This window comes from Nanorana parkeri, unplaced genomic scaffold (genome assembly GCF_000935625.1).
Source record: "Nanorana parkeri isolate BGI_ZX_2015 unplaced genomic scaffold, ASM93562v1 scaffold249, whole genome shotgun sequence".
In the NCBI taxonomy this organism is placed as follows: Eukaryota; Metazoa; Chordata; class Amphibia; order Anura; family Dicroglossidae; genus Nanorana; species Nanorana parkeri.
Genome location: NW_017306517.1, coordinates 1,503,221 through 1,522,776, shown reverse-complemented (window position 1 = coordinate 1,522,776; position 19,556 = coordinate 1,503,221). Strand labels below are relative to the sequence as shown.

The following is a 19,556-nucleotide window of genomic DNA, read 5'->3' as shown; positions in this document are numbered from 1 at the left end:
ATTCAAGCGCATTTATTTTGCACTTTATTTCTATTATTATTATTATTACATTTAATGAATGATTATACAACTCCCCATAATGCAGGATCAGCTTGTTTTCCTGCTCCCGGGTAGCCAGTGTGGGCTCTCAGGTGATCAGTGCAGCTCACAGGTGGTCAGTGGGGCATTCAGGTGGCCAGTGCAGACTCTTAGGTTGCCAGTGCAGATTGTCAGGTGGTCAGTGGGGCTCTCAGGTGGTCAGTGGGGCTCTCATGTGGCCAGTGCAGACTCTCAGGTGACCAGTGCAGGTTCTTAGTCGGCCAGTGCAGGTTCTCAGGTGGTCAGTAAGGCTCTCAGGTGGTCAGTGGGGCTCCCAGGTGGTCAATGTGGGCTCTCACCAGGGGTTCGGAGAGTCTCACTGGTGGCTGCGGGCACAGCAGATACGGCTCTCTAATCAGGCGGGCGCCCGCTCCCCACTAGGGCCCTGAGAGGCCCCAGCAAGCTGCCTTCTAATATGCCTGAGAGGGCCGCCTCTGCCTGATTGTAGCCATCCCAGATCGCCTCAGTATGCCCGAGGGCTTATTTGCAGGGACAGGCTTGGAGCAGGCGCCCCTATGTTAATCTGACCCTGGCCAGTGGGCCGTGGCTGCCGTCCACTGGCCTGATTTCTGATTCCAGAAACCCTATTCTGTATCTGGAGCAGTTCTATAAATCACTGGTCTACTTTGAGGAAACCCTATTCTGTATCCAGAGCATTGTATAAATCACTGGTCTGCTTCCGGATACACAATTCCATATCCAGAGCATTGTATAAAACAGGGGTCTGATTCTAGAAGCGCTATTCTGTATCCAGAGCAGTTCTATAAATCACTGGTCTAATTCCAGAGACCCTATTCTGTATCCGGAGCATTGCATAAATCACTGGCCTGCTTCCAGAAATGCTATTCAAAATGGTGGAAGTTGTGAATTTTTATGTTGAACGACATTAGCGCAATTTAATATAAAACCCAACAATTTAGTAAAAAATGCATTTAAGTTAAATTTAGTGCCCCAAAACACTATATAAAACCCTTTTATTTTGTAAAATATAAAAGATGAGGTTACAACGAGTATATAAATACCCAACATGCCCAGTTTGTGCATCCACGAAACTCAGTATTTCAATTCAGTACCCCAAAAAGTCCATACACAACATTTTATAAGCCCCTACAGGTCATCAGTTTAGAGATACACGTAAATATTGGCCCTAGAATTATTGCGTGGCAGTATCCAACATGTGTAGCGCAATCATCATTTTCGTACATAGGCACACCCGACACGTGTTTACGTGACGACGCACATGCTCGCAGGGGGCGGGGAACTGTAAAAATGTTTTACATTATTTTTAGATTTATTGCTGTATGTGTATAGGCCAATGTAGTTGGATCTGTATGCGAGTTATAATTAATCGAAATTAATCGATTAATCGATTTTAAAAAATGTCGATTAATCGAACACGAAAATTTTAATCAGTCCTCCATTTAATGTATTTTATGTTATTTTTTTATTATGAAACTTTTTTTTTCTTAACTTTACTTTAATTACTATCAGATAGGGGGCTTACAAGCATATTGGTGGTAGCATATTGGTGGTGACAGGTCCTCTTTAAGGTGATACTGGGGGTCCAAAAGACTCTAAATAAGCTATTGAAGTGCACATTGCTATTGCACTTCTATAGCTTATTGCTTTAATAGATATTGCTATTGCAAATTGCACTTCAATAGCTTATTGCTTTAGAAGCTATTGCTATTGCAAATTGCACTTCAATAGCTTATTGCTGGGCTTCAGGAGCCAAGCAATGACAGCTCAGGGACCGGAAGTGATGCAATACACGTCGCTCCCGGCCCTATAGTACGGGGAGGAGATCGTTGAAGGAACGCTGTCCTCCCCAGCTTCCTGCCAAAACCCGAGATGCTGGTCCCGGTCCCGTAGGAGGGGCAACGAAACCCGGGAAACACCGTGGGGGTGTTGGGCAGGGGGAGGGGCGCCCACTTTACCGGATCACACAAGCGATCTGGCGACAGCGGAGTCACCAAAATTGCTTCTACTGTAAAGCTGGCCACCAGCTCTACAAGTATGAACAGAGTTCCGGCGGCTTTTTAACCCCTTGAGGATCTATGACGGAATGATCCTGTCATGGGTCGTAAAGGGGTTAGAAGCTTTTGTGTAGGTCAAAGTAAGGACATTTTTCACTGTCTCTGATGGTTCAGTTAATACTTGAAACATTTTATAAGCAAGCCCCAGCTGTCATATCTAAACACAGACTGGTGGCAAATAAAGAACCATGGAATTGAACCTGTTTCATACGACCCAAAAGTAGCTTAAGAATGCTCACTAAAACACAGGCAAACATACACTATATGCACAAGCGTCAATGTACAAAGCACCAAATTATTTACCATATGATCATATGTACAGTATACATAGGGCAAAATTTGCCTTTAGAGATATTAGGCCTATACATAGGTGTGCATTGGGAGGTCATTCAATGGAGTGGTAGATAGTTCAGCATTTAGCTTTTTAAGCAAGGGCTAAGGTACTCCATGGACGATTTTGACAACTGGTAATGCTCTTTTAGTTTTTATTTGGTTAATTACTTGTCAACAATAGTCAAAATGGAAGAAAAAAGAGCATTAAACCTACTTACTGTCCCTGATTTGCAGGACAGTTTTGGAGGTCTGATTCTGTAATTTTTGTTTTTTATATTTTGGAAATTATACATTTCTTCCATAATAATACATTGAAGGGAATTTGCGAAAACTGGAACAGACAGAATGTAGAGCAGCTTTGCATGGCAACCAATCAGCTTCTGCCTTTCATTTTCCATTTTCAATGGACTTCCCTAAACATTTAGAGACATTTTTCCTGGTATCACTTCTGTCTTAAAGTGAAACTAGACTCGGGAATTAAATCCTAAAATGCATTTAAGTACAGTAACTATTAACAAAAATGAACAGACAAAAATGAAGGCAGGACAGGGGCAGCGCCAATTCAGAGGTGATTGGAGGATCTACAGCCGCGTGATACAGAGCCGTAGCTAGCTCTTTTTGCGCCTGAGGCAAGAACAGAAAATGGTGCCCCCCCCAACAGAAGAGTCATGTCACCCGACGCTGCGCACGCACGGCATTATGTGACGTCATGCCCCACGCCTCCAGAATGGCGGCGCGTATGCTCAGAATGCACTGGTGTTCAAATTCAAAAATAGTAGCATAAAAATTTGTTTAGTTTGACGAAAACTAATGAAAACATTTTTAGTTTTTGTTTATTTAGTCTTTGCACATGTCTAATAATATGTGCGCATAAGTGTGTTTGTGGGGAGGTGTTTTTGTTTCTGTTTCTTTTTTAATTTTTTATTATTATCGCGGCTGTGTTGGCCGCCTGGCACCCCTGTTGCCAATGGCGCCTGTGCCCGCCATGGCAACACTCGCCCCATGGTAGCTACAGCCCTGGCGTGATACACAAAAAGGATACATTTTTGTTAAAAGTTAAGGTACTTGAATGTATTTTTAAGATTTAACTTCTGACTTTAGTGTTACTTTAAGAAAGCAAGAAGTATGCTTTACAGACCTGTTACAATCTGCAGATCATGGATTATGACCTGTACTTTGCAAGCGTTTGTATTTCCTGCTGAGTATTACAACAGGCCCACTTCGCCTAATATGAGTTCAGTAAGTGATCATTATAACTACATTCGGCTTATTGCATCACATGACATTATTACAAACAGGGCTGGATTTACTCTCTCTGCGGCCCCAAGGCCAGGTTCCTCAATGCGCCCCCCTACCTGCCAAACAACCACCCCAACCCCCCAATGGGGAATGGCAGACCTGCAGGCTGCATACAAGTGATATCTGCAACATCACCGGGATCACTTGTACAAAACAAGCGGCGACCTACCCCTGTACATTTAGCTCTGCTTGCCCAAAGCAGGGCTAAATGTAGAAAATAACTACTTGCCAGGCGCCTGGAACTGCATGCACCGGGTGTCGGGAGACAGGAATTCCACACCCCTGCTGCCCCTCTACTCTCTGCTGCCCCAAGGCCGGGCCTTGGTTGGCCCTGTGGTAAATCCGGCCCTGATTAAATACACATATACATTCACTGGTCATCTAAATGTTTTCATTATAAATCAATGATAGTATATTACCAAAACAATTTAACTTGATTTACTGGGAGTGACCACTTACTTGGCAAAATACTAATAGATGTGGCTGTTGTACATGTTGCTTATATATTAGTGATCACAGATGTCAATAATACCTACATGGGAAACAAAAATGAGAACCACACTTACTTTATATTTGTTATAATGGGATTACCTAGAGATTAAGTTTTGGGAAAATTGGTTATGACTGGCACTGATGTTCTCCTGTGAAGCTGCTGGAAATGAAGGCAACTGTTGGCTCCTAACCTTCCAGAAATAATATAAAAGGCTACAATGTGCTCCAACTTGACCCGCCTGAACTCTAATATGAACAGGCCCACACCTACTTTTAATAAGCTCACACATTTTGGCCCCTATACAATTTAGAACAGGTCCACCAAACCTGGGGCTGCTAAAAACTATGTCTGCTACTTTATATCAAGATGTTCTACATGGAGGGTAAATAAGTAGTTACACACTCCTTGCATTGGTGGATATGGTCATTGTATGTATGACTGCATCTATTACCCTGGCCAGTCCTGGAGGTGGATTTGTTAGCCGTATTTGTGTTATTTCTAGATTAAATAAATGCAGACTTCTCTGTCAAGCTATTCTATGTTTTTTGTTTACATTTATTATTATATGTATTATTATTATTATATGAATTATTAAATTTATTTCAAAGCTTCTGGTGTATCTAAAATAGATACTAGTCTATAGATAGAAATAGCAGATACGTGAAAACCAAACTAAAGTGGAGCAAAATCGGCATAATCAAATGTGACATATTGTAATAAACATAATTACTGTATCTCGGAAGCTCCTATCCTATTTAGGGGATATTCTAAGCTGGTTTAGACATGACAGAACAAAAGAAATGTGATTTCTATGAAAGCTGAACAAATAGCTTTTAAAGAAGTTGAGCTTCCCCTTTGGAGTAAACACCTAATCAGATGAGAAGTAGCTGACGAGTCACAAATTGTTTTTCAGTTTGATTTAAAATATATGAATTTGAAGTCAACACTACTATCCACACTTCCCAGAGCCATTATTGACAAAGCCATATTTTACATTAAAGAACATGGGTCCTCACATATGAAAAAGTTGCATAATTATTCCTGGATTTAAACAACAATGAGCGCTTGTAACATACAAACTATTATTATTTTTATTATTAGTACACGTATTTATACAGTATAGCGCTGACAATGTACAGTGAAGATTAAGGCCCCATTCACACTAAGCGACACTTACCCCGAGCGGATCTGTGCGGCCGGGATAGCGCGACTCTTCGGGCAACGTTCCGGCGACGATCGCGCAACCTTTACCGTGGGGCTGCATGCAAAAATAGAAAAATCGCGCGACATCCGTGGTAAAAGGGTCCTGCACAAGTGACGCGTGACCGCGACGAGCAACATGGAGCTGTACAATAGAACAGCTCCATTGAAAATCATTGGACGGCAACTTCTCGCAATATCTCGCGGCAAATGCGCGATATCAAGGCGGAAATCGTGCGATTAAACGCCCAGTGTGAATGGGCACTTAGACAGGAGCCAATTAACCTTCCAGTATGTTAATTACCTCGAGCGGATCCGCGCGGCCGGGATAGCGCGACTCTGCGGGCAAGGTTGAGGCGACCTTCACCGTCGGCTGAATGCAAAAACAGAAAAATTGCGCGACATCCGAGAGAAAAAGGGTCCTGCACAAGTGACGCGCGACCGTGACGAGCGACATGGAGCTGTACAATAGAACAGCTCCATTGAAAATCATTGGGCGGCGACTTCTCGCAATATCGCGTGGCAAACATGCACAATATCGCGGCGGAAATCACGCGATTAAACGCCCAGTGTGAATGGGCTCTTAGACAGGAGCCAATTAACCTTCCAGTATGTCACCGCCTCAGGCCGTCATAAGGAAGTAATGGCCAACTGTATATACTGGATGTCCGTTAATATTTCCTAAATGTGCTGTAAAGGAATGTGCTCGCTGGAAAGGAATGTGTGAAACATTTCCTTTCCAGCGAGTCTGCCCATTTTCTTGAGGTGTTGCTGCAGATGCAAAAAAACGCTGGTGGTATATTTATCAAGGGTGATTGTTTCAGTTGGCATGTCTGCCGACAGGAATTACCAAAAGCCCTTTGATACTATATTCATAAATAAGCCGGGTTGTGGAAAGAACATATTTTATGAACGCTGGTGCAAAGTTGTCAGGCCGGGTAACTGGGCCGGGAGTGGAACCCCTTGGCAGGGATGAAAACAAGTCTGAGATCGCAGTAACAAAAGGGTAATCCAATAGAGTAATCAAGTCCAGGTCCGGGTCGTGGCAGGCAGCAAGATTCGTAGTCGAAGGGTCAGGCGAAAGGGCCAGTAGCCGGGAAGTCAAATCAACAGATAGGTTCACAATAGGGAGCTGGGTGTTCACCATGAGGTAGAATAACTCAGCAATAAGTCAAGGCTCTGACCAGCTTTATATACACAGGGAACCCTGTACCGCCCCCTGGCTGCCAGGGCAACCAGGAAGCTTCCCCAGTCAGGAGCTAATCGCAAGGCCGAGGGCAGTTGGGGAGCGCTGGAGTCCTCCCCCAGCCTGAGTAGCACCTGATTGTGGGGTGGCACAGGTGCACTACGCGCGCTTCCGGGCATGCGCGCACGGCTTGCATACCGCCCTCGCGCACCCAGTGCGCGACTCGCACATGCGCACCGGCCACACCAGCACCAGATGCCCAGCCAGGAGGAGGAGGAGCCTGCGCCGGCGAGCCTGGTGAGGAACGGCTCCCCTGGGTCCCTGACAAAAGTGGAGCCTATATTGGTAGGGTTATTTCACGTTCCTTGCTCACTATATTCAGCCTTTATCTGGCAAGCATGCTGTCTCACTTAGTGGACCTCCGTGTCCCTAACTATCTGTCTGCACTTTAAGTAAAGGTTAACTTATGTTCTGATGCGTGGAACATACATTTCCCTTTCCCCTGATTACAATTATGAAAGAATACATATAGGGGGAAACCTTGTTAAATTGTTTGAATGAATGTAAAAAAGTCCTCATGCTGATGTTGAGTGGTCAACTAATAATCCATTATTTCTGAAACACTATTCAACCATCATCATGGTTAATGGTATTATTGATGGGTATATGACTTAGAACAATACAGTCCCTGTTTTCCTGATAGTCACACCTTTATTTCCTAGTGAAGAACACTTTTTGTTTTCTGCACAAAAACTGAACAAGGATGATTTCATATTTGGCACAGAATTAAATGCAAGCCTCATCATTAGCAACGTCTTTAAAAAATGTTGTTGATTTTGTCTTAGGCACACAGACATGTGCTGCTTGCCAAGAATTACATTAATAGCTCTGCTGTATATGTCACAAATTCAGCCATTATTGAATGAGCAATTAATACAGTATGTTAATAACCTTAAAAACATTACAAATGGTCACTGTGGTATACAGTATTCAGTATATTGGTATATATAAAGAAGCTGAAAACCCTAACTAGATGAGATATAATTTACTAAATCATAGTATACAGTATATCACAATTGCCCTGTTTTATTTTTCTTTAAAAAATATAATTTTCACCTTTTTAATGATTGAATACAGAGAAAGTTGATGTGAGAGATGTTTTAGGGTAGGGTATTACTGTAAGTGCTGAAAGTTCGGCACCAAAAATTTCCAGGACAAGAAGACGTGACCCGATAAAATAATTTCCTATAGCAGGAATATATATATATTGTGCCAATTTATCCACATACCACATTTACAACATATGTATATGTTGCTAAATGCCTGAGATTTGTGGCACTATGTTTAAACCTAAGGGAGTGTCTGCATGTGTTTAGGGGTGCATCTTTGTATTGGGCTATTTCCAATTTCTTCAGATGCTGGTAATTTTCAAAAATGTGCATTATGAAAATGATGTCATTTTAATATGTATAACAGTGTAATGTTTGCTTATGTTTACTTTTGAGTCATATAAAACAGTGACATTTATAGGTGTCCTGTTTTATTGCTGGTGTCTTTGTCAGTAGAATGTACAGGTGAAACTCGAATAATTAGAATATCGTGCAAAGTTCATTTATTTCACTAATGCAACTTAAAAGGTGAAACTAATATATGAGATAGACTCATTACATGCAAAGCAAGATAATTCAAGCCGTGATTTGTCATAATTGTGATGATTATGGCTTACAACTCATGAAAACCCCAAGAACCCCAAATCCACAATCTCAAAAAATGAGAATATATGCAATACATGCAAACAATAAAACAAGGATTGTACATAGAACAATATCGGACCTCTGAAAAGTACAAGCATGCATATGTACTCAGTACTTAGTTTGGGCCCCTTTTGCAGCAATTACTTTTGCACGATATTCTAATTATTCGAGTTTCACCTGTACCTGTATTATTATGTGTTTTGTAACCTACTGCTATTCTTCATTTACCGATTATATAATTAAAGGCCCTAATTCAGTGATGGTTTTAGTTGACAGAAGGAGCCAGCTGGGTGGAATCCAGGGCTAGGGAAGGAGGAAGATTGCTTTCTCTGCATGTTTAGACACAAGCTGCCTGTGTGCCAAGCTAGAGTCATTCTAGGTAAATACAACATGCTGCAACACAAACACATATGCTGGAAGAGTGTTATGAAATGCTTAAGAGTAATAACATGTAATAAACCTCAAAACATATAACAGTATATAAAAACATACAACATTATAATGTTAAATTATTGCTCTATGTGGCTATGTTGTTTAATACATTTTCACAATCTAGCAGATTAAGTCTTTGAATTGCAATTATCAAATATAGCCCTAACCACCTTCGGTGGAGTGGCTACTAGAAGTTTTGCATTGGTAGATCTGTAATCAGTGCCTACTGATTTATCGTTGGGTATTATTTGGTTAATTCCAGGTGTTCGGCTGTTGATTCTACTTTCCTGAGTAGGGAGTGACCCTGCTGCAGTGTAGGACAGCCAATAGGGGAAAATCAGGAGTGTCTAGGCCTCACCAGCCAATCACTGGGAGTTGTATGGCCAGTGGTGCATGCTGGGGGAGTACATAAGTACTCAGGGGATTTGCCATGTGCTCGGTCCAGTTCGCCAACGAGCATAGCCTGGGGGGTGGGATGCTCAGAAATAGAGATGCTGACTAGGCCTAAAGCCTGAAGTGGGCCATATGTGGACCCTGGAGGGGTCTGGAACTAATTGAGGAAGAAAACCAGAGAAGCCTTGAGACTACTGGAGGTGCCAGGTGCTAATGTGGACCTCAGGAACAGGCCTGGTGTCTCTCCTTTAGAAGATCTCATGCCCATTCCTGTTCAGCTGTTGCTCTGTTGCCCAGTGTCAGCCTGATTCTGCACTGTGGAAGTCTGGAGGGAATGGTGAGTTTGGGTCTGTTCTATTTTTGCCATGGATGTCTAAAGCCCTATATCCTCTCTCCCAGTTATGCTGTTCTTCAATAAAAGCATTCTAAAAGGGCACTTAAAGTGACTGGTGCCAAACTTTGTTAATCACTTCTCTGGCTAAAGAACTGCCCCTGGGAGTGAAATGTCGGCCCTCTCTGCCCTTTCGGGGTCCACCTCAGGCCTCTGGGGGTCAGGGGGGCACTACACAAGCAATGTATGAGTTAATGATGAGCAACAGATAGAACAAGGAAGTAATCAAAATCTACAGAATCAACCTTAATAAGCTTAAAATGGGCTGGTGTACACTCACCGGCCACTTTATTAGGTACACCTGTTCAGTTGCATGGTAACACAAATTGCTAAGCAAACAATCACATGGCAGCAACTCAATGCATTTAGGCATCTAGGCGTGGTGAAGACGACTTGCTGAAGTTCAAACTGAGCATCAGAATGGGGAAGAAAGGGATTTAAGTGACTTTAAGTGACTTTAAGTGACTTTGAACGTGGCATGGTTGTTGGTGCCAGACGGGCTGGTCTGAGTATTTAAAAAACTGCTGACCTACTGGGATTTTCACACACAACCATCTCTAGAGAATGTTTCGAAGAAGAGAAAATATCAATTAAGCGGCAGTTGTGTGGACGAAAATGCCTTGTTGATGTCAGAGGTCAGAGGAGAATGGACAGACTGGTTCGATATGATAGAAAGGCAACAGTTACTCAAATAACCCCTCGTTACAACCAAGGTATGCAGAATACTATCTCTGAACGCACAACACGTCGAACCTTGAATCAGATGGGCTACAGCAGCAGAAGACTACACCGGGTGCCACTAAGAACAGGAAACGGAGGCTACATTCTGCACAGGATCACCAAAATTGCACAATAGAAGATTGGAAAAACGTTGCCTGGTCTGCGACCTGCTCGATTCAGTTGTGACATTCAGATGGTAGTGTGAGAATTTGGCGTAAACAGCATGAAATCTTGGATCCACCCTGCCTTGTATTAACGGTTCAGGCTGGTGGTGGTGTAATGGTGTGGGGGATATTTTCTTGGCACACTTTGGGCCCGTGATGCTATCATGTCAATATGGACCAAAATCTCTGAGGAATGTTTCCAACACCTTGTTGAATCTATGCCACAAAGAATTAAGGCAGTTCTGAAGGCAAAAGGGGTGAAACCCGGTACTAGCAAGGTGTACCTAATAAAGTGGCTGGTGAGTGTATTTCATAATGCTTCAGCATATAAGGATAGTGTGTATAACAGAAGAACAAGTTATTCCTGGGGGTGGAAATAAAGCTAGCATACACAACTGGTAATGTATGGTCATTTCAGAATTTAACAATATCTTATCTTTCATTGGGAAACCTATGCCCATGAATTGCCATCTTAATATAAGCAATTATTGTTCATACAGACAAAGCCAAAGGAGAGCTTTAAATATACTTTTGTGGACAAAACAGATCACATAGCATTCCGTCTGACATGTTTCAATAGTAGTTTAAATTCGATAGTAAACTGCTGTGAGCTGGGTGTGTTTTTTTACCATAATTATGGCACACTTACCTTACAAGTGTGCCCTTCTCTAGCACTGTGCAATGTATCTTCGGTCCCTCGCTCTATCCCCCTGCTACCGCCATCTTTGCTGCCGCCACTTTCAGGGTCTTAGGCATCTTGTCACTATTGGATAGCCACGGATGATATAACTCCTCCACATGCACATTGGAGTCCCATTCTCCCCAGGATCAGGCCCATTCACAGCACCTTAGCGATGCCATGAATGAGTGTGGGCACTGCACAGCATATGCGGGAGTGCCAAAAAACTTTCTAGTGGAAAGAGAGATTTTTTTTGACAGAGGCTTTGTATGACTCTTTTGCCCAGATCCCACTGCCCCTCCTGCATGCCTGGGATCGGCATGGAAGATGTCGGCAGATGATCATCCATGCAGGTGATCGTCCCTGTGCTAAATGAAGCTGGAAGCAAAAAGCATCTTGTTACGCCGGGTTTCAGAGTTTTAATCAGCAAATAGGCTTAACTGATGTATTCCTTTTTTATGGGGATAAGGGGTGCAGTAATGTGAGTGATATAATATGAGGTGGTTTTGTTGCACATTGTTCTTTCCTTTTAAACAATGCAGTGGTGTGCTGTGAACAAAGGGCAGCTTTAAGAACAGATGGTCAGTAACAAGTGAATGATCTACTTTAAGCACCCCAAACTTAAAAAAAAGCCCTATCAACATAAAATAAATATCTACAGTAAAAGCCACAAAAGCAATGTAAACACCATAATACCACCCCTGAAACAAAATGCATTGTTTTCAGAGGGAAAGCCTTGCAGCAAAAAAAAAAAAAAAAGTTTGCTGTGGACAGGACAGCAGCTAAAAAGGGACTGTTGACCTCAAATCAACCACAACATAAAATGAAAGATAAAAAAAACCCAAAAATAACAACAACAAAACAACAAAAAGGCAGCAAAAGGTATGATTGCCTAAAGAGTTAGCAAGCAGAATTAGGATGATATTAACCCCTTTATGCCCGAAGCCTGTTTTTTTCGTTTTTTCCCCCATTTTTAATCCACATTTTGGGCCTGAAAATTATTTCAACCCCGTCCCCCGTCCCCCGTCCCCTCCACACATTATATATTTTCTGAAAGCCAACACCCTGTAGAATAAAATGTTGCACATTTTTATGTTCTACGATATTAGCGCAACCTATTATCAAACCCAAAAATTACGTTAAAACACAATAAAACACCTATTAGTGTTATTTGTGTGCTTCGTTACCCTACAGGTCATCAGTTTTGGGATACGCATAAATATTGACCCTAGAATTACGGTACTCACTCTGGCATGCGCAGCGATACCCAACATGTATATAACGATCGTCTTTTCATACGTAGGCGCACCTTACACGTGTTTACGCATGCTCACAGGGGCGGGGGGACTTTAAAAACTTTTTTTATTATTTTTACATTTATTTATGGTCCTCTTTATGGAGATATTAGGGGTCTCTAGGACCCCTAATATCACCTGTGGACCCCAAAAGAAGCTGATGAAGCAGAGATCTGCTTTATCAGCTTCTTCTCTCTGGCTATAGCAGCCAGATGACTGACAGGTGAATGCGGAAGTGATGTAATACACATCACTTATACACATTGTGCCGCGAACGAGCACATATAGGCGATCGGCGGGCTATGGACCCGCTGATCGCCTATATGTGTAACACCCGGTAACGGGTGTGTGCACTGATCGGGTCTTTTCTGCCCGAGCAGAAAAAAATTGCCGTCTGGAGACGGCAACCCACAGATGCAGCAGTGCCATCCGTCCGTTTTTTTACTACGGGCGGACGGCAAGAGGTTAAACGAACCGGTGCCAGTGACGTACTATGGACGTCACTGGTCACGAAGGGGTTAAAGTCAAAGGGGTTTTAATCTATTTTCAAATGCTGAATAAATCACTTTCAGTCACTCCTTGATGTTTAAAAGTTTTAGCTTCCTACAGAATTAGCTGGTCCCCTGAGCACTGGCCCTGATATCCTGTTTTAGGGAGGCTCCGTTCCCTTGCAGGGTCCTATGGAGCCAATCTGGTGTGTGCTACTAAACTGTGTGTGTCTCCACAAACACACAGGTACTGCAGGACAAACAATCCTCTGCTGCCCCCCCCCCCACACACACCTCCTCCTCCTTCCCCCCCTTTTCCTTTTCTCTTCTCAAAGCTAGTATATGTACAGCTGCTGCAGACTGTTCTGTCCCTCTTGATCATGTACTGGGTGGGAAGGTCAGGAAAGCCGAGCTGAGAGAGTCGGAGCCAGCTGTTCAGAAACATGATGACTGTAAGTGCTTGGGCAAAAATGTTTAGTTTAGTTCTACTTTTCAGCAGTTTTGTAAGTGACTCTAATATTTTCCTATGCAGTTTGTCAGCTTACCCTACAACAGCCTCTAAATCACTGACACTATGGCTGCTCTGTGCCCCCTTTTATTTTTTATTTTTTTAAGCATGTCAAATGTTTATTATTTGAAGTATAGTAATACAGACATGTAGCAGAGTATTTCCGGGAGACATATAGCCAGACAGCATTTCTCATAGCATCAGGGTTGGAAAGGCTACAGCTTTCAATCTCCAGGGTATACAGCAACAGCAATGAGTAAACATAAATCGATAAGTACAAACAAATCAATGATTTTAACATAAACCATGTAGAAACAGCAATAAAGAGTAAATTCTACCCCAGTACATATGTATGGAACTAGAGGGGTTAGTCGGTACTCAGGAAAGTACTGAGGGTCAATGTGAGCAGCGTTGTGTAAAGAATGTGAGGGATCGCAGGAAATGGGTAGCTGTTATGGTGATGATGAATATTTGGATGAATGGGGAGTATGGTGAGTGGGTCAAAGGACATCTAGGCCCCCCCAAAGAGTTAGTCAGTTTGGCTTCAAGATACCATTTGGACAGATGGAATATGGACATCTGGTCGATCAATTGGGCAGGTGACAATTCAGCTATAATGAAAGATTTCCAAGTGTTGAAGAATTTCTGGGTACAGGCCTGGTTAAATCTGGTATCTAGTTTATCTAACCACATTATTCGGAGTAATAAAGTCCGGAAGGAAATGATCGTGGGGGTATCAGGTAATATCCAGTTACTCAGAATCGTCTTCTTGGCAGTCAGCAGGCATAAGTGTTCCCATCGTGTTGGAGTGTTTAATACGCCATTAGTGTTTGGGGGGAAGGCATGAAGTAAACATAGGGCTGGGTACAAGTGCCTCCTTTTATATTGAGGGGGCTAGCTTGACCAAAATCTCCTCATTTGCCTTCTAAGTATACTGGCCACAGTTTAAAGACCATGCAGTGCATTGTGGTTTAAAAAAAAAAATCTCCAATATGAATATGCACCAACATTTCACAGGGACCGTGAATTTCTAACCCACAGGATTCACCATAAGCCCATAGTGGTGGTGAACCCCATTCTCCTTCCTAGTAAATGTTATTAGTGTCTAACTCAGATGGGCTTCTGCACATAGGGGCCACAGTACAGCTGCTCTACATGGGTTGTAAATAGTGGAAATTGTGTGTGATTTCAAATATTAAATGGCAGGGTTAATAAATATATTTCACAACATAATTGGGCATCAGAAATATAAATTTAATGGCGTGACTGTAGATTAGTTTTAATGACCTGTGATTCAATAGAAGAGCAAAATGTGGGATCTCAGGCAGATGGTCTTGTGGAAGGTCAAGGGAAAAGTATATCCCATCCAAACGGATCATTCAGTTGTAAGTGTTCACTTCCTATTTTTCCATTGTGCTTCATGTACATCTGTCAGTAGTTTAAATGTTATATATAAGCTAGTGAGAACTTTGGATGACCCTCATATAAGAGAATAAAAAAAAAAAACTAAAAAGATCTGTTATTGCCAGTTAGTAAAGCAATCAAACGTGTCGAGCCAAAACAAAGCTGTGCTTATACATGCCATTAATAAGACATCATTTACCTGCTCAGAAAATTCATAATAGGCAGAAAAATAATAATACAGGGATGGGGAAATGAGGAGATGCAGATGGGGAGTTAGTGGGAATATGAAGCAATGCTTGTTTCCACTGACAGTCCGAATTTCTGTGAAGCATGTTTCTCATTTATTTAAAAGTTCAGTTGAATATTGAGTGTTTGTTTTGACTATTTATTGGTATAAATGTTTGATTTTGTTCTACAAACATTATTGAGAAAGTATCAGGATTGTGTTTATATGCCCGGAATTCGCCAAAGTTGCTTGAATCTCCCATTGGCTTATTTCTCTCGATGATTCTGGTAGATCGCGGCCTGTTTAGATTACCCATTTGTCAATATAAACATGTTTTACTTCAGTTCAGTTCCTCCACATATCTGCTTGTTGTAGGGAAAATGCTTAGTCTGCCCTTGTTTGACTTTTCTATGGCTTTAATACTTGTTTGACAAAGCACCTTGTTTGGCTGATCACTCAAATGACAGCGAAGATCAAAGTTTTAATTATGAGTGACTTCAACACAATTGAATTCTCAATCTGTGCTTACAAGCAGGGGCAGAAATATGTTGGGGGCTTTAAAAAGGAGTTTCTCTCAAAGTGACATTAAAGGATACTTTTTTTCCCCTCCCCCCAATGCTAATGTCAGCACTTACCTTAAATGATGTCTCTTAATCCGATCTTCTTCTTCTTTCCTGTTGTTTTCAGCATTCTCTCCAGCGCTGCTGCGGGTCTCCAATCCAGCGCTGACTCCTCTGTCCTTGCTGGCACTTCCTGTCCCACGGTGTCTGCATGCGTGTGCAGGCCGTCCATATACTTAACTTGTGTCTCTCCTTGTCTCCCGGCCGAAAATCCGAACTGCAGATGCTTTGCGGCCGCCCGAGATTTTTTAGATTTTCGGACGGGAGCGCGCAGGGAAGACACAGGTTAGTATTAACCCTTTTTAAAGCGTTTAAAAAAAAAACTTTTTGCATATACTGTATCTACTGCTTGCTAGCAGTAGATATATGCAAAAAAACGGAGGCTTTAATTATACTTTAAGTTCTTCAGGAACCAGGCAAAATTCACACAGTGGGTGCTGTTATTGGCATCCTTCCAGCTGGCATCCCTCGATCTGCTGATCATAGAAGCTGGTTGAAAATATTCAAACGAACGGTGCTTGCATTCCCCCCTCCCCGCTCCGATCCTCCAGCGCTGACTGGCAGAACGGACGGGGGAGGAGGGGTACAGCTGGCTCTGCCTCTAGATAGGCAGAGCCAGCTGTCACTCACGAAGCTGGGCGGATCCAGACATAATTATCGGGATCCGCTTCAGCTGCGGCGTCTCAGTTTTCCGCGAGCTGAGTATACTGAGCTTAGGGTGACGCTAGTTTGTGTCCTCCCGTTACCCTAAGGAGAACTATGGGGAAAAGCCCTAACCCCATAGTTCTCCTTTAAGGTCCCTTTCACACGGTCTGATCAGGAGAGGATCTCCTCGGCAAAGTGGCTGAGCCGAGGGCATATTCTTCAGCTCAACTGAGCCACAGTGGCAGCCGAAGTGGGGCGGACGGCCACCCTAAGGCAGGCCGAACACCTAGGAAATGACAGCTGGTCGGAGCCAGCTGTGATCTCGCGGCTCGCTCCGCCCAGTTGTAATGACAGATCAGCGTCTACAAATGATCTGGGGATGCTGAACTCTCATTAAACAATGACAACTGAGCAGAGCCGGCCGTGATGTCACAGCCGGCTCCGCCCAGTTGTTATTCATGGGTCGGGACCTGCTAGAAGACTCTAGCATGTGCCGGCCAATAGGAAACAGTTGGGCGGAGCTGGCTGTCACTGCTAGCTCGGCCCAATAGTTTTTTATTTTGTTACTTTTTTAAAAAATATATTTTAAAAAAAATAGATTTTACATTTATTAAACATTTTTTCAACTTTTTTCATTGATTTCCTATTCTCCTCGGCGACATTCGGCTATTCACTCACCGCCGTTTGGCCCCTATGAGAATAGGGGCGAACGGCAGTGAGTGAGCTGCCGGAGCTTCGGCTCAGCCGATCCAGATGTTGGATCGGCTAAGTCGAAGTCCTTCTGCACTTCGGCTCTGCATGTTCGGTTGACTGAAGGCAGCCGATGTACGGCAATCAGCCGTACTGAGCCGTAGTGAATAGCTGAACGTTGTTCGGCTCACTTCACTACGGCTTGGTTATTCACTCGGCTGCCTCTGGCAGCTTAGTGAATAAGCCCTGTAAAATAAGGTTCAGGTGGGCAGTATTTTCAATATGAAGCTAAAATCGAGAACGTGGGGACATGACCTCAAACTAGCAGGATGAAAGTTCAAAACTAGCCTTAGAAAGTATTTTTTTACTGAAAGAGGAGTTCATGCTTGGAACAGACTTGCAACAGAAGCGATGAGTCAGGCAACAGTAAGTAAATGTAATCATGCTTGGGACAAACATAAATCTAAAGTGACAAAAAAGTAAAAAGAAACCAAAAACTTGATGTACCACTCAGTCTTCTTCTGCCGCAACTCTACTATGTTTCTATGTAGCATGGTGACAGACCTGTGCACTAGAGAGGAAACATCTGGCGGTGATATACCCCAAGGGCATAACATAACAGATTTTGAGGTACTAAATTTACCTTGATACCAGCCTCATGTGATCACCATTACAGGAGGCTTTATACATGGCGAGACAGAGGTAGCACTAGTTGCTGATGAGACTTTGCTACAGTGCAGGTGTGCTGACTGAACATATTGACAGGAGGAGCATCAGGATGCTGAAGCATCTTCATTGTCCGGTCATTAGGTTGGGGTTATACTTGACCCAACTGTGCTGCTGCTGCAATGATAGTCAAGTCTGTGGCTGTGCTGTATGGTAGGGTATCTGCATCACACTGTATGTATGGGTGCACAAAATTACAAATCTTTCAGGAAATAAAACAGTTCCTATATGTCTATGTCATATGTTTATAATTTTTCTGAGGTTAATCCCTTTCAATTCAGACATTGGCAAACATACAGTATAATGTAGAATCTGTTGAATGCCAATACAGTATTTACTTGTAATAAAGTGCAAGAGTACTCTTATTGAACAAAAATAAATAAATAAATTAAAATCATTTAGTCAAAAGTACCTGCTTCTGGTTTTGCAAATACAGGTACAAGCCACACCAGCATGCTTGCTGTAGTCTTTGCAAATGAGTACTAAATACAAGGTATCTGTCAATATGATTGCTAGGTACAAAGTGTCTGCCTTTACTATAATATTAAAATCAGTGCCCTTGTATTAAGAAATATCTATGATATTCTGTAAGTCCCTTCAGACTTGCAGCACACTTTACCTTTGTCTCACCAAGAATGAAGTCGCCATTGTAGCAAAACTAAGGGTATGCCATGATGGCCACAGGTTGCTTGTAATTCCTTATGCTCTGTACATATTTCTGAAAGAGGCAATGAGCCAGTTATAATTTTAGGAGGATGAGAATTCTCTAAACATCTGATTTACAAGCTAGCCATGGTTGCAAAATAGAGAAATGTAACCTTCTGGCAGTCATAGAAAATCATGGCTAGCTGTAGATCATTAGAAAGGTAACTTTTAATAGCAAAAGTGTGTGAACAATTGGTGTGATAGCAATTATGAATGTTTATTAAAGTTATACAAAGCTAAACTTCTTTAGAATTAAGTGAGAATGTGAAAGGCAGGCCAAATATCTTTCCTTATGCCTTCGTATACTGTAGGTCTACATGGTTGCCAAAACTAGGGATGCCCAACACCATTTGTTTTATTATGAAAAAGAATTTCTTATGGACATGTAAGCAATAACTTGTATTTACATTATATATTTTCCAGGTGTTTCATTCCAAATATCTATGCAGCTCTTTTTACTGCAGCACTTGTGCCATTAGTTTGCCTTGTGGTTGTGCTTGTGGTTTTTATTCATGCATATCAAGTCACACAACAATGGAAAGCATATGATGATGTGTTCAGAGGGAGACCCAATGCCACAGGTACAGTATTTTGAGAAATAACGAATTTCTGCCCTTTATAGCATTATGGTAAACATGGCAGATTAATTTTTCAAGCTACCCCCAATAACCATCTTATGCTTACCTATGTAATTTATAATGCACAGTATATAAGTAATCCGCAGCTGTCTGAATTGTCCAAGCCATACCCATCACACAATCAGCTTTTGCTTGCTTTAGCAGGGCAATAGTAACGCAAAGGTATTGCAATTATGTGTAAAATCCGCGCTTTTGGTGTTTCCTTTCAATATAATGTGTCAGCAGCAGTGAAAACAAGTGAATCCTATAATCACTCTCTACAATCTCAAGACAATAAAGTCACTGCGCCAAAAAAACTATAACTTATACATAAAATGCCTAGTGAACGTAAAGGTATGCATTCACACTTAAAACTAAAATTATGTGCAAGATGCTGTAACTTATAGCAGTCAGTTGGATTTAAAGCATACCTGACATCACAGTAAGGCTGGTGAAACTATATGTATATATATA

At 42.2% G+C, this 19,556-nt stretch overlaps 1 protein-coding gene across 1 annotated transcript in view; it reads left to right on the top strand.

Annotated features, from left to right (window-relative positions):
- The window catches only part of LOC108787222 (G-protein coupled receptor 98-like), a gene marked incomplete at its 5' end in the record, with an annotated part of 159,458 nt that overhangs the window by 116,171 nt on the left and 23,731 nt on the right, over positions 1-19,556 (top strand). The window contains one exon of the mRNA XM_018556714.1: positions 18,889-19,046. Within this exon, the coding sequence (XP_018412216.1) occupies positions 18,889-19,046 (158 nt within the window). The remainder of the gene's footprint in view (positions 1-18,888; positions 19,047-19,556) is intronic.